General features: G+C 41.1%; 1 protein-coding gene across 2 annotated transcripts in view; it reads right to left on the bottom strand.

The window, feature by feature from the left end:
• The window catches only part of LOC133574262 (inactive dipeptidyl peptidase 10-like), a 167,617-nt gene that overhangs the window by 28,244 nt on the left and 114,547 nt on the right, over window positions 1–24,826 (bottom strand). For both annotated transcript variants that reach the window (XM_061926364.1, XM_061926365.1), the window contains exons 14-21: window positions 23,663–23,770; window positions 22,550–22,635; window positions 22,431–22,478; window positions 13,387–13,508; window positions 13,157–13,204; window positions 2,754–2,852; window positions 1,537–1,606; window positions 1,208–1,402 (exon numbers count right to left, since the gene is read on the bottom strand). In XM_061926364.1, the coding sequence (XP_061782348.1) occupies window positions 1,208–1,402; window positions 1,537–1,606; window positions 2,754–2,852; window positions 13,157–13,204; window positions 13,387–13,508; window positions 22,431–22,478; window positions 22,550–22,635; window positions 23,663–23,770 (776 nt within the window). The remainder of the gene's footprint in view (window positions 1–1,207; window positions 1,403–1,536; window positions 1,607–2,753; window positions 2,853–13,156; window positions 13,205–13,386; window positions 13,509–22,430; window positions 22,479–22,549; window positions 22,636–23,662; window positions 23,771–24,826) is intronic.

The following is a 24,826-nucleotide window of genomic DNA, read 5'->3' as shown; positions in this document are numbered from 1 at the left end:
ACCTCTTTTCCTTGTCGAAAAGACTTTGTCAATTGCGTCAAGAGTCCAGCTGACCATATCCATGTTTGATGTTTAGATTTGAGGACAGCGCAAAGAAAGAGGCTTCAAAAAAGTTCAGACAGGACAAGGACACGAAGAAAGCAAGCAGGGAAGGAGGGAGCGGAGAAAAATGCGACCGCCCTCACCAAGAGGCAAGACAGAAAAAAAAAAAAAAAAAAGCCAATGCTGATGTTACAAAGAGGAAGCATTTACATATTAGAGATGTTGAGGCACAGGGGTTAGTGCGTGTGCCTCACAATTAGAAGGTCCTGGGTTCAATCAGGGTCTTTCTGTGTGGAGTTTGCATGTTCTCTCCGTGACTGCGTGGGTTCCATCCGGGAACTCCGGCTTCCTCCCACCTCCAAAAACATGCACCTGGGGATAGGTTGATTGGCAACACTAAATTGGCCCTAGTGTGTGAATGTGAGTGTGAATGTTGTCTGTCTATCTGTATTGGCCCTGTGATGAGAAGCAGCTGAGATAGGCTCCAGCTCCTCCTGCGACCCCGAGAGAGACACGTGGTAGGAAATGGATGGCTGGATGGATGTTGAGGTATGAAAATCCCTCATCGTCTTTCATTTACTAACAACAATTAGCTCTATAGTTCTCGCTCAACAGTTCAAATGTGTTGGAACATAAATGCATGTTTAAGATGGACAAACACTTTTCAAGTGTAAAACATACAGAAAATGTCTGCAAATGAAGAACGACAGAGCAGACAGTGGACAATAAGGAATCCTTTGGTGGTGTTTCTTTCTATCATTATAATTAATTGTAATTTTTATTAGTTATGATGGAATAAAACCTTACAGTAATTTAACAGTAAGGTCTGAGTATGTGCTTTTACTGCTATATGGTGTCTATTTTAAAGTTTGTGTGGTAGAAAATGAGTAATATGTTTCAAAGGAGTATTTTTTTCCCAGGTTTTTTTAAGTTAAGGTTGCAAGGAACACATTAATAAGAAATTCATAAAAATCACAAGTTGATTCAATGTTTATAAAAAAATTAATAGGCCCTAAAATATTGTAATCTTTGCCGCAACTTACCAAAAAAAATGCTGCAGCAAATTCAGGCATTTTAGGCTGCACCAATCACAAAAAACGGTTACAAAATCCTGAAGGGACTGTTCAGTTTACTTTTATTATATATAGTATGACTTTAATCATACTTTACAATTGCGATCTGGTCCTGAACATCCACAGTTCCTAGTCTCTTGTCGACCTCATGAAGAACTCTCTGGCCCTGGAAGCCACTGCCTCGCCCATCCAGGCGAGCCACGATGACGTCGTCTGAACTGACCAGCACGGAATCCCAACTGAGACTGAAGCGATCACTCACAGCCTGACCACCGGGGGCGCTGTCCCTACAAAAGCACATACAGTAACTGCATTTTAACGGTGGGATTAAACTTTTTAAAACATTTTTTACTCCTGAATACAAGTGAAAGATTTATGATTAAATAATTTTTAATTGGTTTGATTAAAAACATTTACGTACAGCATTAGTAGAAGTGGATGTTCGTATGTTTCATCAAAATCCACTGGTACAATTAATTCCATAGAAAGTGCTGCAAAACAAGCAAATCAAAACATAAAAATGTTTGAAAAAATATGCTGTATCAAAACACAATGGTACAGTAGGTAAGGTTGTATTTTTGCCTCATCCTTCACGTTAAGCATGAGTGAAGAATGCGTAAAAATGCACTACCAAACTGATAGGGTCTGATAAATTTGAACGAGATGATACACCATTACATGTATCTGCTCACAGATACCTGGTGGTTGTTTGAGCACACTGCAGCTAGTCCTGGATAGTCCCACTCCTTAATGCTTCAGTCACATGCAGGATTCTCACAGGAATGAGACAAAAATACAAACTTACCTGCTGTACCTCAGTTTTTGTTAGCAATATGTTCCAAAATGTCAGATGAAGCAGCAATATTTTTCCACTAAGAAGCCATGTAAATCCAATTAAACCAATCCAGACAGCCAAAACTAGGAACGAAAAACGAGGAAGGTATGCGAGTCAAACTACAAACTGACTTTCTTTGTTACACAGAAATTTTGGTGGTCCTATAACCAAGAGAATACAGTGTGGAAAGCTGGGCAAAATTTGTCGGATTGTGCTGGTTGTTGGTTTGTACATGGCACACTTGCCGTCTGTGGTGTTTTTTTCTTCTACATGCTTTATTTTTCCTGCCTTGTTCGTAATAAAAGTACTTTTACCTGCACATCGCTATACCTGTCTCTGCATCCTGGGGTCACACCATCAGGCACCGTGCATGACCATGACCACTGGCTTAAGCGTAACGTGTTACGCGATATGTCATGTCAAAAGGCGACGTGGACACTTGTTCACTGGTCTTTTGTAAACTGTAATTATTTAAAGATAAACATGACTGAGGATCATTTATAACGAAAAATAATAGTAATTTCTATTTAACGAGTAAACCGTACCAGATTGCATCATAATTTATTGAATCGGATCAAATCCTGCCGAATCGAATCGTTACATTTGAAAATGTATTGATTCTGAATCATATCGTTCTCCAAGTATCGATATAGACGTTGTATTTTATCATCACCTCCAATAAAAAGTTTTTATTGACAAGGCATGAATGGTAGAAGTGACCATCATTGCTAAACAAGATTCCATGTAAGAAATGACACTAACAAGTCATATCCACCTTACTAAAAATGCTTTCATTATCGTACCAAAATTGTTGATTTGCACAGTTCTTTTTTCGCGCTGAGGTACCTTCCTGTTGCTCAGTGACTGTCGTAATACGGCATTCATCTCCAGGGCCTGGTGGTCTGTCGACAACAGCATATGCAAACAATCAGTTCAACAAATCGCTTGAGCAAAAATTCAAGGCACGTAGAGCAGCAAATATAACAGCAGAGACAAATAGACTTTTAGCTGCTGTCAACATAGACTATAAAAACAGAAATAGCACACAGACAGTGAATATCTACACTTTAAATTAAGCTAATGTAATAAAATGCTAAAATACTCAATCAGGAAAACACTGCTAGAGGTATAAGATGAAAAATAATAAAACTAATGCCGATGCACTAAAAACATTACTAGTGTAAAGAATTTAGTAATGGGGCTCAGCACAAGAGTGCAAAACGGCAAACACATGACATTAGTGGCATTTAGATATGCATTATGTGTGATGGGACACAAGTAGGGGATTTTATTTTTTTATGTTTCATTGCAATGCATGTCTTAGAGTGTTTTTATTGTTGTGGATTTGAATTGCATGTTTTATTGCTGTGGAATTTGATTGTATTTTTAATTGCATGTTTTTACAATTTGCGGACTTTGACTGTATTTTGAATTGCATGTTTTTACACTTTGTGGACTTTGCTGGCATTTTAAGACGTTGCCCCTTTTAGCTTGTTGCCCCTGACAACCAAAGTGCCCAATCAAACGGCACCTGAGATCAGACGCACCTGTGTGGAACATTAGGACTGCACACATTTAAAAGGGAAGCATCCAACAGGCTTCAGCAGAAGGGAGAGCGACCGGAGAGTATCGACAGGCTTTGCCAAGAGCGTCCGGGTGGACGCCCGCATGCTGGGAAGGAATCCGGGACTATACAGCATACCCCGCAAGCTACCTGAGTGAACCCCAAGAAGCCCACAACACGCAGAGGCAGAGGAAACTCTGCCTCCGAAGTAAGTGTCGTGGATTGTGGATCAGTGGGGGTGATCAACTGCATTTGGCTGTGGGCTTGCGGGCTCGTGCGTTGTACGCTGGCTGTGTGGTCCTGTGGGCAGGAGCGGTCGGGACCCAGAGACCTGCGGTGACTCCCGGGAGCGACCAAGAGGCGGAGCGAGACGGGACGAGTACGGCCACGTAGGTCCCACCAGAGACTGGTGAGGAGAGTGGGCGTACTCAATATTTCTATGCGGAACTACAGCAGAGGCAGGGGAAACCCCGCCTTGCGTGTAAGTGTGACGTCAGCCCTGAGAGCATCTCCGTGTTTTTAAATGATTTTATTCCCGTGGCCTGCCTCCGTTTTAATTCTGTGTGCAGGAGGATGCCGTGGAAGTGGGCGGAGCCAGGACACTGACCCACTACGCCTGTCGTGACTGTACCCTAATTCAGATTATAATAAATTGTGAACAAGCATAATTATCTTTTCTTATTTTGGGACGGCTGCTCTCACTACGTTGGGTTCTTAATATTTACATTTGTTTTAAGCAAAATTTTACTAGATTTTAATATTCCACCACTCGGGTCATTTACATTTCGTATGCTGTGAGTTAAGGAGCAACATGGCTTTAGGCACAAGTCGACCTCCTCTAAGTTCTACTTGCAGGGCAGCGAAACCGGCGGCCTGATTGCAGTCACTCAAATTTGGGGAACAAAACATGTGAGGGACCTCGTATATTACGACCTTCCAGCCTGCATGTTGGGTGATCACCACAGAGATTTAAGAGAGCTTTTATTGTTTTAGAGGAGACAATTACAGTTTTTACCAAGAGGACTGTGTCATCAGCATATTTCACCATATGGATGTGGGGCTGTGTGGATCGGCTGTCATCGGTGTAGAGGATGAACAGCAAAGGGGAAAGGACACAACCTTGCGGGGAAACAGTTGAGGTGTATCCTAGGTCGGAAAAGACATTGTTGACTACACTCGCTGTGACCTGTGGGTGAGGATATCCAGGAGCCACAGGATGAGCTAGTTGTCCACGTGGAAGGAGGGGTAGTGTTTATTGGCCAAGACATGAAGTTGGAGAGTGTTAAATGCCGAGGAGAAGTCTGCGAACAAGAGTCTGGCCGACATAGGCAGTCCAAATGTTCGTTTGAAGATGTACAGAATGTTTGTGTTTTGTCGACATCTCTTCTTGTGCGGTATGCAACTGGATATAATCCATCTTTGAGTTAGTTGCATCCATTATGTTGTATTTTATAATCCTCTCCATTGATTTCGGTGGTGCTCTTCTTGGGGATGGGAATGACTGTGCAGTGTTTTTACAGCTGGGGGACAGTGCAAGTATTAAAGGATCTCTGGAACAACGTCTTGAAAATTTCCCCTACCTGATCAGCACAGTGCTTCAAAGCACGGCCACTGATGTTGTCCGGACCAGGTGAGCAGGTTGTTTTGGTTCTCTTTAGATCCCTCATCACATTTTCTGTGGTGAAAGTAATGCTACAGTTGCTGGGCTGAAGTCTTTTTTAACTGCCTCATCAGTGAACATTGTCTTTCTCAAATCTAGTTTAGAAGAAGTTGAGGTAATTAGTAGAGATGTGGGACTGCTATTGCCCACCCGGATGGTGTTTAGTGAATTGTAGTGATTTTCACCGCAACCATGTTTTTAAGGCTTTGTCCCCCTGTTTAAATGTTTGTTTACTTTGTTTTTAGACTGCAGCTTAACAGCTAATGTGTTGCCTTTGCTTTCCATTAAAAAATAAATAAATAAATACATAAGTGAAGCAGTAGTAATCCACAAACAGCCAATGACATAATCAAATTGTGGCATTAGCGGAGTGGCTAACAGCTATTGCTAACCAGCAAGAACAATCAAGTTCAAAGTAAGTGAAAAACACAGTGCTGTGGACAGAGTTCACAGATGGGCTGTCAACATATAACTATGAAAAACAAACAATTTACAAACACTTAGAAACTGCATAACAATCAGAAAAGTTGTTCATAAAAGTCGCTCTACAACCCTTCCGATCAACCACACAAGCGACGCTAATTTAAATAACACATTTTGCACGTTGCTTACTTAACTTAGCAACACAACTCTTCTTAGGTTATTCATCTTTATTCTGTTATTTAGTTTTTTATTTATTGCTATATTTACTAGTATGATTCTTACAATTGTATGTTTTTTATTTGTTTGTTATATAGATTTTATTTTATTTTTGTATCTATTTTTCTAATTTCTTTTACATAATCTTTTTAGATTCCGATTTTTTTTTTTGTAGGTAAATTCTCAGTGCTGTGCTATGTCTTGTTATTGTCATTGTTTCTGCGTGTGCATGTACAGTATGTGTGTGTTTGCATGTTTTCTTTCTTATTTTTTCCCCTTTAAAGGGGTCATATTATGATTTGTGTCTATTTTTAAAACACTTCATTCTAGTCTACATTACATATAATGTAATAATGTTTTTGGTCAAAATTTTGCATTGTCATCCATCCATCCATCCATCTTCTTCCGCTTATCCGAGGTCGGGTCGCGGGGGCAGCAGCTTAAGCAGGGAAGCCCAGACTTCCCTCTCCCCAGCCACTTCGTCCAGCTCCTCCCGGGGGATCCCGAGGCGTTCCCAGGCCAGCCGGGAGAGATAGTCTTCCCAGCGTGTCCTGGGTCTTCCCCGTGGCCTCCTACCGGTCGGACGTGCCCGAAACACCTTCCTAGGGAGGCGTTCGGGTGGCATCCTGACCAGATGCCCGAACCACCTCATCTGGCTCCTCTCGATGTGGAGGAGCAGCGGCTTTACTTTGAGCTCCCCCCGAATGACAGAGCTTCTCACCCTATCTCTAAGGGAGAGCCCCGCCACTCGGCGGAGGAAACTCATTTCGGCCGCTTGTACCCGTGATCTTGTCCTTTCGGTCATGACCCAAAGCTCATGACCATAGGTGAGGATGGGAACGTAGATCGACCGGTAAATCGAGAGCTTTGCCTTCCGGCTCAGCTCCTTCTTCACCACAACGGATCGATACAGCGTCCGCATTACTGAAGACGCCGCACTGATCCGCCTGTCGATCTCACGATCCACTCTTCCCCCACTCGTGAACAAGACTCCGAGGTACTTGAACTCCTCCACTTGGGGCAGGATCTCCTCCCCAACCCGGAGATGGCACTCCACCCTTTTCCGGGAGAGAACCATGGACTCGGACTTGGAGGTGCTGATTCCCATCCCAGTCGCTTCACACTCGGCTGCGAACTGATCCAGTGAGAGCTGAAGATCTTGGCCGGAGGAAGCCATCAGGACCACATCATCTGCAAATAGCAGAGACCTAATCCTGCAGCCACCAAACCAGATCCCCTCAACGCCCTGACTGCGCCTAGAAATTCTGTCCATAAAGGTTTGCATTGATTTTGCTTTAAAGACCTATATTGCTTTAAAGACCTATATTTTTGAGAGAGTTTAGAGTTGTTAGATACAAATGAAGCCCTCATGTCCACACCCTCTCACGCTAAGTAGACGTTTGTCTCCACCACACTTGTTTTTTTGTTAGTTTTGCTAAAACTGTATGGAATATGGACAACCGTGATGGCCATCAGCCATCTAATTTTTACTTGACTTTCATCACAACATCCCAGACAATATAGCCAGATCGGGGTTTGTTATCGGCTCAAGAAGGAGACGATGCGGGCGGAGAAAGAAAGGAAGCCAGTTTGCAATTCTGGTACGATATGCTGGCTTAAGTTTAAACTTCTACCAAGTCTTTATCTTCCCAATGCTAAATCCTGGACGTATACTTGTGTATTTTGACAATAAATGCTTTCTTCTTCAATATCATGTTAATACTTTAACTGCATTGCTGCTTTGACCACTTGCAAACAAAAGAGGCTCATGCCGGCTGTACAATAAGCTACACTAAAAGCTACATCGTGAACATTATAACAGATTATAATAATAACTGGTCAATTGCCAAACACATTAGACACTGATCCAATAAAAAGTATTTTTAGAAAAATCATTCTGTATTTTGTCGGGGTACAGTGACGCTATTGTCTTACTGGAGAAGGACAAGCAAGCTACACAACAAATCGAGGTAACGTTGGTAACGTATCATTCACACATTCCGAACCTACTGTAATTACTTATCGTTTCATTGTCTCCTCCATTACCATAAATAGTAGTCACAGAGCCTGCCATTAAAAGTAGTTTATCGTAAAATCCATCTTTTTGTGAAGGTTTGTGAGTTTGTGTAGTGCCTTGTGCTGGTTAAAGCAACCAACAACAGAGCATTTTATTTATTGGGTTTCATCGTGGAAATAATTTGGTACAACCGGTTCTACATAAATTAAAAATGTCTCATTTGCTTAAAGATGTTTGGGTACATTTCTACCATATGGATCACAGGTCAGAAAACGTCACAAGTCAGAGCAAATTTAAAACTGACCGTTTAGAGCAGGGGTCCCCAAACTACGGCCAGCATCCAAAATGCGGCCCACAAGAAGTCCCAAGTTAAAAAAAATATTTAATTTTTTAATTTTTTTTTTTTAATCTTTCCTTTTCTAATCCATTTTCTACCGCATGTTACTCTCTGTGTCTCCTAGCCGCTCAAGCCAATCATATTGTCTAAAAATTAATTTTCCCATCGATAACGTGACAATGTTAAATGTTGATGAACATCAATGTTAATTGATGTTAAATGACAAAACGGATTATAAAGACAATGTATATATATATATATATATATATACATATATACATATCAGTGACGTGCGTGGAGGTTCATGACTGGTGAGGCACTGACTTCATCACAGTCAGATTTACAAACATATGAACCCTAAAGAGTATCCTATTCACCATTTGATTGGCAGCAGTTAACGGGTTATGTTTAAAAGCTCATACCAGCATTCTTCCCTGCTTGGCACTCAGCATCAAGGGTTGGAATTGGGGGTTAAATCAGCAACAATGATTCCCGGGCGCGGCGCCGCTGCTGCCCACTGCTCCCCTCACCTCCCATGGGGTGAACAAGGGATGGGTCAAATGCAGAGGACACATTTCATTACACCTAGTGTGTGTGTGACAATCATTGGTACTTTAACTTAACTTTAACTTTACACATACAAACTGTAGCACACAAAAAAGCACATTTAATAAAAAAAACGTTATTATGGTCTTACCTTTACTTATAAGTGCGGGAACAGTGGTGTTCGTGTTGGAGGAGTTGTGAATGAATGAAATATGAAATCCGTGCTACAGTCTGCAGGTGTACCTAATGCTGTGGCCCTGCGGTCGTTCACGGCTCCTCCAACACGAGCATTGTTGTTTTTGCACTTTTTGGCTTCTTGTTGAGTGACTTTTTTGAGTGGGTTCGGTCTTGCACGTGGAGGGTTTGGGTGTGGGCTTTGGTTGGTGTGGCGCTCCCGTCGGGGGGTGCATTAACCGGCACAAGGAGGCGGGATTACTGCGAGCCTCAGCCAGTGCGTCTTCGCAGCCGTTTTATGATCGCTCAGCACAAGAAACTTACACACATACAGTTGTTGACAAAATACACTGTACATTATATACCTCAGCTAACTAAACTATGGAAATGTATAATATAGTTCATATAGCAATACGGTCTCACTGCACAGCAGGCCAGCAGTTAGCCAGTCCGCAATCCATGTTGAGGCACAACTGAGTGACGTGCCTCAACTGGCTGCTGATCACCGCACCGTCTCTTCTCAGTATTTGAACGGCAAATGTGAAAATTCAGCGATTTTGAATAAAAATAATCTAAAACTGGTGAAGTTAAATGGAAAATAACTTTATAGTATAATCACTGAATACATATAACAATTTAATTAATTGTTTTTCTTTTTACATTTTTTTTCTTTCCATGATGGCAGGCGAGGCCCATATATATACTCACACTCATATATACACATATATCTATACTCATATATACATACATATATATATATATATATATATATATATATATATATATATATATATATATATATATATATATATATATGTATATACGGGGCCTCACCTGCCTCCAGTGACCGCACGTCACTGATACATATATATATATATATATATATACACATATATATATATACTTATATATACATATATATATATATATATATATATATATATATATATATATATATATATATATATATATATATAAATATATATATTTATATATATATATATATACATACACGGGCAGCACGGTGGAAGAGGGGTTAGTGCGTCTGCCTCACAATACGAAGGTCCTGAGTAGTCGTGAGTTCAATCCCGGCCTCGGGATCTTTCTGTGTGGAGTTTGCATGTCCTCCCCGTGACTGCGTGGGTTCCCTCCGGGTACTCCGGCTTCCTCCCACCTCCAAAGACATGCACCTGGGGATAGGTTGATTGGCAACACTAAATTGGCCCTAGTGTGTGAATGTGAGTGTGAATGTTGTCTGTCTATCTGTGTTGGCCCTGCGATGATGGTGTACCCCGCCTTCCGCCCGATTGTAGCTGAGATAGGCTCCAGCACCCCCCGCGACCCCGAAGGGAATAAGCGGTAGACAATGGATGGATGGATATATATATATATATATATATATATATATATATATATATATATATATATATATATATATATATATATATATATACACACACAGCCCGGCCCCCGGCCAAATTTTTTTAACCCAATGCGGCCCCCGAGTCAAAAAGTTTGGTTTAGAGGAAGTATGTAAGCATTTTTATAAATGTTTCTGCAATGCCTTCACGATTTGATTTAAATTTTTCGAGACTTATGCAGATCCCAAATCCACATAAGCAGGTACCAATAGGTAAGAAAAGTTGGCTTTGTATAATATGTCCGCTTTAAAATGGTGTAAAGCACTCTGCTTTGCATTGGCGTCGTTAGGCCTATTTTAGTACATAATTTGGTGTGATTTATTTTTTATTTTTTTGCAAAAATGTTTAGAAAATTCGGTATAAATATGCAGGAATATGAGTTTAAATAAATGATAACATAATCTGTGATTATTCATTATGATTATAAATAATTTCGAAGACTGAGATTTTTCTCAGCGCTTATTATCCAATCCAATCCGCTCCATCAATAACACCCGTATTACTATACTGAAAATCCGGTGCACGTTTTCACTGTTATATTAGCAAGGTCGAGCCAGACCTCAGCAGCATTAAGGCTACTCCAGTGCGTTCACAACACTGCAGGGAAGGAGGTCTAATTCAGATTTGTTTTTGTCAAATCTGACCTTTTTATGTCGTCGTTCACATTACAAAAAAATGTGTCCAAACTCACATGTGAATGCAAACTGAGCCGAGTACAGACATGGCGTCATGACGTAGCACGTCCTGCAGTGTTTACGGAAGTAAACTCGGAAATAAACATGTTCCATTTCGAGTCGCCTCAGTACTGGCGCATTTGTGACAATTTCAAGGATTCTGTGCAATCAAAGTCAATATTTTCTGAACGGTGGAAAAGATTATGAAAGAAGATGTCTCCCGTAGTTTTGGGGACATTTGTCTCGATGTCTGCTCTAAAGAGAGTGATGGTGATCAGTGATGGAACATTGAATGATGTGCGTTCCTAAAACATTATTTTTGCCTGTTTCTGCTAATTTGTCACCTATTTATTTTGTAACCGGCTATTTAGGTGAATTATTCGCCATTATGCGACCGGAGCGCGGAAGAGTTTACGCTGAAGTCGCATCATAACACTGATTGATTTGTAACATAAAACTCCTAATACCGTAATAATATCTATAATATTGCTGACAGAAAAATAATTTACATACCGTATGATAAGTAAATCACCCTGCTACAGCTTTGCAGTATACTGTAGGTGTGCTACTTAAACTTAATTGATGCAGTTTAATAGCCTTAGTGTTACTTTAGAATAGTGTTTTGGGGGCTCTGAAGACTGAATCCACCGACAGACTCATAGTCAAAAAGGTAGAGTTCAAAGGTGTTTTTTTTCTCTTCACTTTTATCGGTTTCATCATAAATGGCAGGTTTTGTGATAGTCCATATCACCCATCCCTACTGGCCAGGTGTGGCCTGTGGGCCTTGAATTTGACACCTGTGGTCTAAATGTCTTAAATTACCATTACAGTAATAACAGGAAACTAACAATATTGCTTTTTAAACATTTCGATTTCTTTAGTATTTGTTGTGTAATTCTAACACAGTACCAACAAGTTGTGAGCAAAAATTCAGAATCAAAGAGGTTGTGCACAGACAACATAGCTTTGACTGGACAACCAGCCCCTGTTTTCCAGGCAAGAACGTTTCTTTCCACCAGAATCTCCTCTCTCTTCAGGTCAAATCTGTAGTGCAGTGAAAGTTCGTTACACTGCTATCATCTGTGCAACATTTCCCTGTTTGCAAGTTGTCTTCTAGCTTGTCTATGCAACAACATTGTTCTTATGTGTTTGGGGCATCTCATGCTTTCTAATGATTTGAAAATATTTGTATTACAATATTTTTGAACAAATAATAAATTGTGAGAATCGGTTTGAGTCAAGGGTTGATTCTGAATCGAAACGTCACCTCAAGAGTCAAAATTGAATCGTGAATTGGTGTAAGAGTAACATCCTTAGTAAATTACTTTAAAAAATAATTAGTTATAGAGTCTTGTTCACGAGTGAGGGAAGAGTGGATCGTGAGATCGACAGGCGGATCGGTGCGGCGTCTTCAGTAATGCGGACGCTGTATCGATCCGTTGTGGTGAAGAAGGAGCTGAGCCGGAAGGCAAAGCTCTCAATTTACCGGTCGATCTACGTTCCCATCCTCACCTATGGTCATGAGCTTTGGGTTATGACCGAAAGGACAAGATCACGGGTACAAGCGGCCGAAATGAGTTTCCTCCGCCGGGTGGCGGGGCTCTCCCTTAGAGATAGGGTGAGAAGCTCTGTCATCCGGGGGGAGCTCAAAGTAAAGCCGCTGCTCCTCCGCATCGAGAGGAGCCAGATGAGGTGGTTCGGGCATCTGGTCAGGATGCCACCCGAGCGCCTCCCTAAGGAGGTGTTTAGGGCATGTCCGACCGGTAGGAGGCCACGAGGAAGACCCAGGACACGTTGGGAAGACTATGTCTCCCGGCTGGCCTGGGAACGCCTCGGGATCCCCCGGGAGGAGCTGGACGAAGTGGCTGGGGAGAGGGAAGTCTGGGCTTCCCTGCTTAGGCTGCTGCCCCCGCGACCCGACCTCGGATAAGCGGAAGAAGATGGATGGATGGATGGATAGTTATAGACACTTTTCCTGACTGATAAATAACAAATAACATCAAAGTAAGTAATTACCAGGAAGAGTATTTGTAATTCGTCAAATGTTTTGATCTGTTTGTAGATTATTTGCTTTATACGTGCAAAGTATATTTTTAATCTCTGGACAGAATCTTTAAAACAATATATGACAGTATTTCATTCTTCTTTGTGCCTACTGTAAGTATATACTGTACCCTCCATGTTGTCTAATCTGTGCAGAGTAGTTTGTGGTATTCCAGGGCCTGGAAAGGATAAAAAGAACGACATAGATTTCTGGACTAGATACTTGACTAGACTAGCCAAACTAAAAATAACATAATTGATAACATTGTTGATGGATGATAATATTAAAAAGCAACATAAAAAAAGCTATCCATTTCATTATGCAATGTTTTACAGTTAGGCAGTGAAACTGACGACTCACCTCGACAATGTAGAAGAACATGCTGATAGTTTGTGCTGAGCTCAGCATCGTAGTACGTGCAGTGTGACTTGAAGAGGGCACACGTGAGGCATCGTTTATAAAATGGCTCCGCAGTCAAAACACTGAAATCAAATTGTGAACACAATTATACAGTACTTCATAGTTATGTTCTGGTAAAAAAATAAATATGTTGAAGAGTCACTTAACACAGTCAGTGTCATTTTTTGTTTTAACTCTCAAAATAAAATGATGTCTTGTTTGTTTTCAATAAAATTAATTTGATTAAATGGGCAGTGGTTTGACCGGCTACTTCTCTCATTTTAATAAACGGAGAACATCATAAAGACGTAACGAAAGTAACAGCGGACAAGTTTTGGCAACAGACGGACCAAATGGTTGAGGGTGGAATGAACAAAGTTGGAAAAGTAAGTAAAATGTTACCACTTTTTTTCTTTTTCAATAATACTGATAAACTATGTTCATTACATTGTTTTAACTTTCTGTTTCAACCTGGTCTGTCGGCAAAACTTGCTCCGCTCTCACTTCCGTATTGTCAGTTGTATCCTTAGTGGCTTAAAGTTGAGTTGTGGCTTTATACTATTGTGTTGTGGCTGGGTTTTTTTTGTGGCTTTTGCAATGGTGCTGTACCTGAAAGCTGTTTCGTTGTGGCTTCATGTTATTGTCTTGTGGCGTTTGCATTTGTTGTGACCTTTTCTCAATCAAAGTAGATATGGGCCATTTTTGTTTTGATGACGCCACAGACATTTAATGTCCTTATTTTTAAAAGTGTTAAACTTCATACAAAGGCTGCCGTTCTTAAATCCAATGTTTTCTTTTACTAGTATCGATAAAATTGATATTTTGCCTTTTAAAACGATGGTGGCTCGATACCTATCTTATGGAAACTTTCCAAACACAGATCAATATATACTTGAAATTTAAGAATTTAAATGGATCTATCGATACATCATCAATCGTTACACCCCTAATACATATAGGGCCTGATTTACTACCGCGCTGGACAGCATGTGCAAAACATAAAATAGCGCATAGTGGGCGTGTTGCGTGTGATCTACTAAAACTGCGTGTGAAATTAAAATGTGGTGCAGACCGCCTTATTTAAATGAGGATTTTGCGTGCATAAGGGGCTTTTACTACGAAGACACTTGATAATTTTTCTGCACATTCATGTTATGCTCTGACTTGTGTGCAATGCGCTGAACCAGCAGCACATAAATATAATCTGTCACACCTTTTCTGATTCACAATCTAGACAACAGAAACATATGCTGCACAACAACACTTAATTATGTGCGCGAGGCTGTGGATCGCATCCCAGCACATTTGTGCATCTGGAATGACTCAAAGGCAAGAAAATGTTGAAGATATATTATATTTAAAAAAAAAAAAAGAAAAACAATATTATAAAAACGCTGGCATGCACACACCAAAACGTATCACTTGAATTCCTTTTAATCAGCCCTTAAGTCATCCAGCAGTTCTAAAATTATAAAAGGAAAATTGCTGAATAGACAATATGTCCAATATTTTTTATGTCTGGCGGTCCAAAATGTTAACACACACACACACACACACGTCGGACGGAGGATTCTCGTCTGTCTATCGTCTGTCTGCGCTAGAGATGCGCGGTTTGCGGACACAACCGCGGAGTCCGCGGATTATCCGCGGATCGGGCGGATGAAATTAAAAAAAACTAAGATTTTATCCGCTCGCGGGTCGGGTCGGGCGGATTAATTTTTTTTTTTTTTTTTTTTTTTGCGGGTGGCAGTTAAACCAATTCGGAAATATATATACATAGTTAAATGTTGTTACCCACATACGAAAAACGAGCAGGCACCTGCAGCATATGCCACAACAGAAGAAAAAAAAAGAAAAGAGATGGACACTTTTACGGAGCGGAGAAGGGACGCCTCGCCGGGGTCCGGGACCGAGGCCCCTTCCCCCGAGAGGGCCCCACCGGGAGCCGTAGCTGAGGCGATCCGCGAGAAGGGCCCGACGCACGTCCAGGGTCACTACCGCGCCCACCGCACCGACACCCCGCCTCGTCCGCTTTCGCCGCGGCCGGCGTCACGCGCAGCAGGTAAGCAGCTTACCTGCCCGCCACCCCCGTGGCCGGGGGCTCGTAACATGGGACACTCCGCGCGCTCCGCCCGCGCAGTTTACCTGCTTGCCACCCCTGTTGCCGGGGGCGCGTAACAGGGGTCACTCCGCGCGTAGTGCGCTCATGAAAGGGGTGGGGCTCACCCTGGTTGATATAGAGAGCAGGACGGTGGCCATGGAAGTTGGAACCCGCTAAGGAGTGTGTAACAACCCACCTGCCGAATCAACTAGCCCTGAAAATGGATGGCGCTGGAGCGTGGGCCCATATCTGGCCGTCGCCGGCAGCGAGACGCGCTTGGAGGTGCGCTCAGCGCGGCTCCCATATGATTGCGCACTGGTGTGCGTCTGGGTCGTGACAGCGTGGCACGCGAATGTCTGTGCATTGGATCAGTCTCCTTTCTTTAACAGGCAAAAGCTTTATAACCTCACCATACCTGCCAACTTTTAAATCAGAAAAACCTAGTAGCCAGGGTCCAAGGGCCGCAGGCCCCGGTAGGTCCAGGACAAAGTCCTGGTGGAGGGTTCAGGGCTTCGCCCCCCGACGCAAAATGACTATTAGCATTCAGACAGGTTAAAATGTTGCTAAAACCATCACTTTTCTATCAGTCACAGTGACTTTTCAAAACAAAAATATTACAGCAAAAATCATATGGGTTGATTGACATGTTTATTCTGTAAGCTAACTTCAATAGTTTGAAATTATTTTGACAGTTAATGCCAGTTATCCTGTCAACCTTTCACAAGACTTCAATTTGTTAATTGAAAGTATAAATAGTATAAACACTTTTTACAGTATGTCGTGCTGTGAAATACAGCCGACAGGATTGCGCATGCATGGTGCAGGAGAACAAAGGACTTCTTTCATTTAAGGTTTGTGATAAACCATCAAACTCATTCGTTAAAAGGACTCTATAGTAATATAAAGCGAATTTTTCTGGACATTATCATGCAAGAAAAGTTTATTTTTGGGATCGCGATCACCGCGTAATGATTTTTAAAGGTTGCATTACATTATTAACTGTCCCATGTGATCAGCCAGTGCGATTGGAAGTCCATGCTCAATTATTGCCTCCGTAAATAAAACTTCGGCATTTATCACATCCAAAGAATCTGTTTGGGCGACGAAAAACGTTGAAAGTTTTCCACTTGTATCGCTAGCAACGGCATTAGACTTGTGTTTTTTTGTCCCAACGTGGTCTTTTACATCGCTAATTCCTCCGTGTCCGATCGAAAAATCTTGTCTGCACAAGGTGCAATTCGCGTAGTTTTCACCCTTTTTTTTAATTTTTTTATTAATATTAGATATATAACAACGGGCGGATGGTGGGCGGGTGCAGTTCTGCTCAAACGTTACATCGGGTGGATGGCGGATGGTTGACGACTTTCTGACGCGGTTGCGGATGAAATAATTGCCTATCCGCGCATCTCTAGTCTGCGCAGTGCAGGCACTGATCGCAAAGCCGTGTGGGGAACTGTCAGTTTGCATGTCCTTCTGACACGCGCTAAATACAACGCAAAATAGTAAATGGTCTGTATTTATGTAGCGCCTTACTATACCTGGAATAATACCCAGTGAAGACAGAAACGCAAAAATGATTGCACGCTTTTTTTTGCTCACTTAACAGACACAATCTACTCTGCACACAATTAGTAAATCAGCTTTGTGTGTGCTATCAAATTTGCACGTGTTTTAGTACACGTAAAACTTTAGTAAATCAGACCCATAGTTTATTTCCAGTTTTTATTTGCTGCATTTACATGTTCATAACTTTAGTCAGTCTGCTGTCTTATTTGATAGCTCTTAATGTTATGGTTCTTCTTGGAAACAGTAATAATAATAATAATAATGGATTAGATTTTATATCATGCTTTTCTATTATTAGATACTCAAAGCGCTCACAGAGAAGTGGGAACCCATCATTCATTCACACCTGGTGGTGGTAAGCTACATTTGTAGCCACAGCTGCCCTGGGGTAGACTGACGGAAGCCAGTTTGCGCCTACAGCCCCTCCGACCACCACCTATCATTCATTCATTCATCATTCATTCAACAGTGTGAGCGGCACCGGGGGCAAGGGTGAAGTGTCTTGCCCAAGGACACAACAACAGCGATTTGGATGTCAAGAGGCGGGGAGCGAACCTGCAACCCTCAGGTTTCTGGCACGGCCGCTCTACCCACTACGCCATGCCGCCCCAGTGCATGTGGTTTCTTAGTCATGTAATGTTTTCACCAAAACTACCTCCACTTACGAGCACATTTTGTTCCACGATCGTGCTCAGAACTCAAAACAATCGTATCCCAAATCATCCCCGCTCATTTCTAGGCGCAGTCAAGGCGTTGAGGGGATCCGGTTTGGTGGCTGCAGGATTAGGTCTCTGCTTTTTGCAGATGATTTGGTCCTGATGGCTTCATCTGGCCAGGATCTTCAGCTCTCACTGGATCGGTTCGCAGCTGAGTGTGAAGCGACTGGGATGAGAATCAGCACCTCCAAGTCCGAGTCCATGGTTCTCGCCCGGAAAAGGGTGGAGTGCCATCTCCGGGTTGGGGAGGAGATCTTGCCCCAAGTGGAGGAGTTCAAGTACCTCGGAGTCTTGTTCACGAGTGAGGGAAGAGTGGATCGTGAGATCGACAGGCGGATCGGTGCGGCGTCTTCAGTAATGCGGACGCTGTATCGATCCGTTGTGGTGAAGAAGGAGCTGAGCCGGAAGGCAAAGCTCTCAATTTACCGGTCGATCTACGTTCCCATCCTCACCTATGGTCATGAGCTTTGGGTTATGACCGAAAGGACAAGATCACGGGTACAAGCGGCCGAAATGAGTTTCCTCCGCCGGGTGGCGGGGCTCTCCCTTAGAGATAGGGTGAGAAGCTCTGTCATCCGGGGGGAGCTCAAAGTAAAGCCGCTGCTCCTCCACATCGAGAGGAGCCAGATGAGGTGGTTCGGGCATCTGGTCAGGATGCCACCCGAGTGCCTCCCTAAGGAGGTGTTTAGGGCATGTCCGACCGGTAGGAGGCCACGAGGAAGACCCAGGACACGTTGGGAAGACTATGTCTCCCGGCTGGCCTGGGAACGCCTCGGGATCCCCCGGGAGGAGCTGGACGAAGTGGCTGGGGAGAGGGAAGTCTGGGCTTCCCTGCTTAGGCTGCTGCCCCCGCGACCCGACCTCGGATAAGCGGAAGAAGATGGATGGATGGATGGATGGAATTTAATCCGTGCTTGGCCCTACCAAAACAGCACTGTTTCAGCATGTAACATGCCTTTTAAAAATAACAAACTTTTAGATAAGAAATATTGTTTGAAAAACATTACAATTGCATGAACCACAAACAACTGCAGTAGTTTTACGAAATAATGTAAAAATATTGTTCGGTATTGACCTTGGAGAGCGGACTATTGTAGGTATTTCCTCCGGGCTATTGTCCATCGTGTAACTATAGGAAGTGGGACATGTTTTTTTGTGTTGCGCATGGACGTTTATGACTGAGTGACAAACCAGAGAGGTCAGATTGACAGTAAAATGTGTCTATGTACCAAAGATAATGTTCAATCTTCCAGTTTGCTGAGTAAGGAGATAGAACCAACTGAAACATGTCAAACACATCATGGGCAGCTTTTCAATATTTCCATGGATAAATGTCCATTGTTAAGACGTTTACAAACTGATAGTGCTGCAGCTGGGCTGACTCGACGGGTCGGCTGCTAATGGCTAATGATTTGTTTCTCTGATTCAGTTGTCCACTTCTACAATGCACTAACTTTCTCAGTTCTGGCAGTTGGAGGGCCGGATTGTGTCAATCTTTGGCGGTGGGCTGTGGACAAATACTACTTCAACCAGCGGCGGCGATGCTTGTAACTCAAATTATACTCGCAACATAAAGCATAACAAAAAGCCGAGACACAGCTCGTATCTCAAATTACTAGTAAGTTGACGTACCACTGTATAATGCTGTCAAGGTGCCCAAGGTTTTTGGAATACGAGCTGTCTCTTCGCCAATTGTAATGCTTTAGGTTGCAAGCAACAATTTGGGTGGCACATGTCACAGTGAACCCTATAAGATCCGAACAAAATATTGGGTCTTACTCATTAACATTAGCTCATAACAGAGCTGAAAATGGTTCAGATCTTCTTACAATTTTGTGACACGGTTTTCAGTTCGGTCTATACTGTTGTTCTTTTTAACAGCCAAGAATACCATACATCCCAATAATGCACCAATACTATTTGTCAGTTGGGGTTCTTACAAGAATATATAAAAAAAAAAACTTAAAATGACTTCTAAAGCTCTGACCCTTGAGTTAGCGTGAACAAAAAAATTAACAGTATAATGTTTTGAACCACATCATATACCATCAAAATAAAGTGGAGAACGAGCTTTATCAGCACTCATTTTATTTGTTTGTATCAAAACAAAAATGTCTGTTAATTAAATGAAAACAATCCTTACATTTATTGGTGGAGTACATCATTGGACAATTTTGACCAGTATTGTAGTCAAAGCATTATATTTGTGTAACATAAATGTACCAATGAGTACTTTCAGTACAACATGTTTACGTGAGCTACTTTATTGAAAGGGGTTTATTATGCAAAACCAACCTTTCTTACCCATTCCTACCTGTTTTTGTAAGTTTGGCACATTATAAGTCCCAAAATTAATGTGAAATTAAACCATAGAGGCAATGTGAAAATATTTATAAAATGAGCTTGCCTTGTTCCAAACTTGCTCCAATCTTGCCGCTTAGAATTTAAGACTTTAGTGATGTATTTTTTTTTAGTTACTGTAGATCAGCGGATATCTCCATACATGGTAGACGTTTACCCGAAGAGATCTGCGCGAGTCCACCATTTTAATTTGGTTGTAATCCGACATTGAAGACAATAAGGTCCTTATTGTGGGGCAGACTGGCTCATACTGTACATACACATGCATGCTAAAATCCTCCGCTGTAGCGTAAAGTAGCATATATTTCTAACTTATATCTATCCGTAGACTCAATATGGAAGCGCTAAAAATGACAACATGGCTGATGGGGTGGAGACACATTGGGAGAGGACTTGGCCTGGAGGAAGACTTTGGCACCTAAATAAGACTGCTCACAAAACATCCTATTCTGAAGAGACAGTCAGAAAGCGGCTTGAAGAAGGTCTGTAAAACATAATCTATGCACAATTTTGACCAAAGCACCACCATTACATGTTATGTATACCACAAGGAAGTGTTTCAAATGTAGAAAAAAAACATAATAAAGGTATGAACCCTTTAAACCTTTATTTTGTTTGCGCAGTCGGACAGGATGTTGCTTACTGCACTTTTATTGTGAAGGCTGGAAGGGTGCTTCTGTTCTTAACTGGGAACTGTACTTTTTTTTGGAATTTTCTAATGTTCTAATCATGACATACTTGGTAACAGACAACGGACACAACTATTTTTGGACAAATGAGGATTCACAACCTTATCTTTTTAAAGCTGAATATATGGAGTATAAATCAATCAATCAAACAATCAATGTTTATTTATATAGCCCTAAATCACAAGTGTCTCAAAGGGCTGCACAAGCCACAACGACATCTTCGGTACAGAGCCCACATAAACTATTGCTTATAGAAGTGAGCACGAATAGAGGGTGAAACATTGGAGCAGACAAAACCGAGAGAGTGAGGTTGGCGTGACTCAGTGCTGCACATATGGAACTTGGAGCCGAGGTATTCCAATATAAATGGCATGCTTACCCAAAACCAACTGACACTGCCCCCGGCCAGCTTGATCAAACCGACATCTGTCCATCCAGTTAGTCTCTATAATATTGATCTTGATACATGCAGCACATCACCGTAGAACTACAGTACATACACTGTCGAGTTGTGTACAACAAAAAACATGAAATATGTGCAAATACTTTACAGATACTGTAATATGTTCATGTTCTTCAGTCAGTACAGCTTGGTGTCCTATCCCATTGTGTTGTGCATTACGAACGCAAAAGCCATTCAGTTGCTGACGCAAAAGCTAGCTTACCTCTTGCTGTAGCTAGCTTACGGCTAATGCCGTTGCAAGGCGATGTGTTACTACGCTAGAAAAATAATTCCTCAGCGGTCGCTCTTACAATAGCAATGTCACTACAGCTTGGTTATTATACAGGTTAGGGAACGTAAATGAAGTATTGTTGGTGGTTTTTAGATGCTTTTTCAAACTGATTTAGAGGGAGAATGGATTGATCCAATTAGCGGCATTGCTGGCCACCTAGAACGAGCCGATTATTGCAAGTTACAAAGCAACAAAAACCCAAAACACTTTTGTCTTCTTGTCTCTCATAAGGATTGTGAACGATGGGTAAAATTCCCCCAAAAAGTGCAGCTCCTCTTCAAGGGGCACTTGATGGCTGCTATATTTTAGAGTGTGAAGACGATTTTAGTATCACAAAGACAAATGACATAATCCAAGCATTTGACACGCCAAACCAAATGTATTATTATTATTTTTTCCATAAACTGTTTCATCCTTAGCTTAAAACTAGCAAAACATACAGCAACTTTGTTTTTCCAACCATCGGGAGTGTTGAGAAGAAAAGGTGAGAGTCATTAAATTAGAGAAACAGCGTGTAGCTAGTTAACTTGGTGAAGCAGTCAGAGGGAATCCCTGCTAGTCTGTACCAACTAAAGCAGAATGAGTCGATAACGTTGTTAAAATAATCTATAAATGGTGGACATGTATTCATGAAAATATGGAGAAGCTGGTGTGTTTGACAGAGAAGCAGCTGGTAGGAGACAATGTAGAAGTCTACTCTCAAAGGTAAATAAATACTGCACATTACTATTACATTACTTTATAAAACTACTGTTTTAAATATTTACACGTTTTTCAAGGTACAAGCTGCGTCACAGAACCAATTACTAGTATTACAAGGTACCACTTTAGTTCTTACCTGTATAATTGTTGCTGCGTTGTGCTGTTTTCTTTACTTAAGAAAAAACTGAAAACAAAGGTATTATAATTTTTTAGAACATTGTCTTCACATGGTATGATCTGATTCTTGAATCTTACACTGATTGAGTGTTCTCATCATATGCAAGAATTTGAGACACCTCCCAGCATCCTGAAGTTAAAGGAATAAGTTTGACATTTTGTCCCTTAAATTAGAGGAAGCACAAAAAACACATATTAGGGCAGTGTAAAAACAAAACCAAAGATATAACCTAATATGTGATTGTCAGCATTCGCAAAATTACTTTAAAAAAAAAATAAGTGCACATAAACATACTGAGTGTGTGGGGTGGTGACGTTAGGTTTAAGGTGGGATGGGGGCACTTCAGAAGTCTAATAATAATAATAATAATAATAATAATAATAATAATAATAATAATTAAATAGTAAAATAAAAGACCATAATCGGGCCACAAACAAAGTCTTGTTTAGGGCCACCATATTGAAAGAATATTGACAACAATCACATTTTTGTTTGTATATACTCGAAGGGTGTTCACACCACTGTTTGTTTTTCAATGTAAAATAGTTGACTATTGTTATTTATGATCACATCTATAAGCACAATATTGTTTGTTTTGATGTATCGGGGTGTTATAGAACACTGCTGTTCATATTTGAACATATACCTCTTGGCAGCTGATACTGCCAATTAAATTCTGTGCAAGAATTTGTTGAGTGATATGAAATAATTGACACTTTTCAATAAAGTAATGCATTTGAAAGTACATGGGTCAAGTTGTTTTTCAGTTTTTTTTTATCATGGTATCGAATAAGTATCAATATTTGTGGAAATGTATAGATATCCGTATCGACTACTGAAACTCTGGTATTGTGACAACCTACTAAGTTATAAAAAAGATTTCAATAAGCATGTTAGAAATGTTCAAAGTAAAATACATTGAATATTTCCTTTCTTTGATTTTAGGTTTTTGTGTGAATTTCGGCCAGGTCATGCCAAAATTAAAAAATAGTGTACAGACACAACTTTGAGGTCATGCTGGAAAAAAATAAATGCAAAATAAACAGTTTTTAAGGTGAAATATCAAAGGTAAACAAAGGTAAGAAAAGGCAGAAAAATGTACCGAACTACAATTTGTATTTCTTTGTCATGAATAAGTCTGACAACTTATTCAATTCATCCATGTGTGTTTAAGTTAGTCAAAGTTTTACTTGGGTGGAGATCATGGTGACGTGCTGGAATGTCCCGAGAAGGCCGTGTTTCAACGGCAGTGCCATGAAGAATACTGTGTGGTCCTTCGAAAAGAATGGTTCTTGATTCTAGGAAAAAAAACACAGCAATCAAGTAAAAATATTTTCATATATTGATAAAATATGTAATTGTGAAATAAATCACTCAACGATATTGAAGACTGAACATCAAGCTGACATTCTTGATGATGTGTTTACCGTTCCAGCTTGTTCATAAATACAAAGCTGTCACGGCTTGTCACACCACACCGTGCCTTGTTTTGTGTTTCTTGGTGATTTTCTGGGTGTAGTTTTAGTTCCTATCTTGCGCTCTTAATTTGTGTTTTTTAACTTCCTGTTTTCCCCGTTCCTGCAGCATTATTACACCTGCCTTCGAGCACTTATCCCCTCACCTGTTTTCTGTTTGTAATTAGCACTGTTTAAGTTGAGCTTGCGACACCGTTGGTTTGTCGGGACATTATTCATGATTCACTGGTGACTGTTAAGGATTCGTTCGATGCTGAGCTCTAGTACGCACGTACTTTGTGGACGCCTTCTGCTCCACCTTCCTAGTAAGTATTTTTGCTGTTCCAGCATTTTGGTTTTGTTTCCCTCATAGTTTGTCCGTTCAGAGCACTTTCCTGTTTTGTTTTGTTTGTTTAATCAATAAATCCCCTTTTTACTGCACGCTGCCACATTATTCGTCTGCATTTTTTAAATCACTACAACCTCCTTCTTAAAAGCGTGTTGTATTGCTTGGAAGTACTGTCGTCTACAAGTTTGTCAATCAACACCTTAGTGAGTCACACATAATCACAATGCGATGCAGTCGCATGACAACAAATGGCATCCTGTACAACTACAAGGAAATATAATATGCCACTCGATGTACTACAACTGCAAGAACCTACAATACACTACTACATCTACTACAACTATGAAACCCTAATACAAGTACTACAATCACAAGAAACTACAATACACTACTACAAGTCCTAATAAAACAACAAGAAACCACAATAAACCTCTACAAATACTAAAACAAACTACAAAACACTACTACAAGGACTAAAACAACAACAAACTACAATACACTACTACTAGTACTACAACCACAAGAAACTACAATACATGACTAAAAGTACT

The sequence above is a fragment of the Nerophis lumbriciformis genome, linkage group LG31, assembly GCF_033978685.3.
Source record: "Nerophis lumbriciformis linkage group LG31, RoL_Nlum_v2.1, whole genome shotgun sequence".
In the NCBI taxonomy this organism is placed as follows: Eukaryota; Metazoa; Chordata; class Actinopteri; order Syngnathiformes; family Syngnathidae; genus Nerophis; species Nerophis lumbriciformis.
Note: the sequence above shows the minus strand (reverse complement) of the source record. Positions and strands in the feature narration are given on the sequence as shown.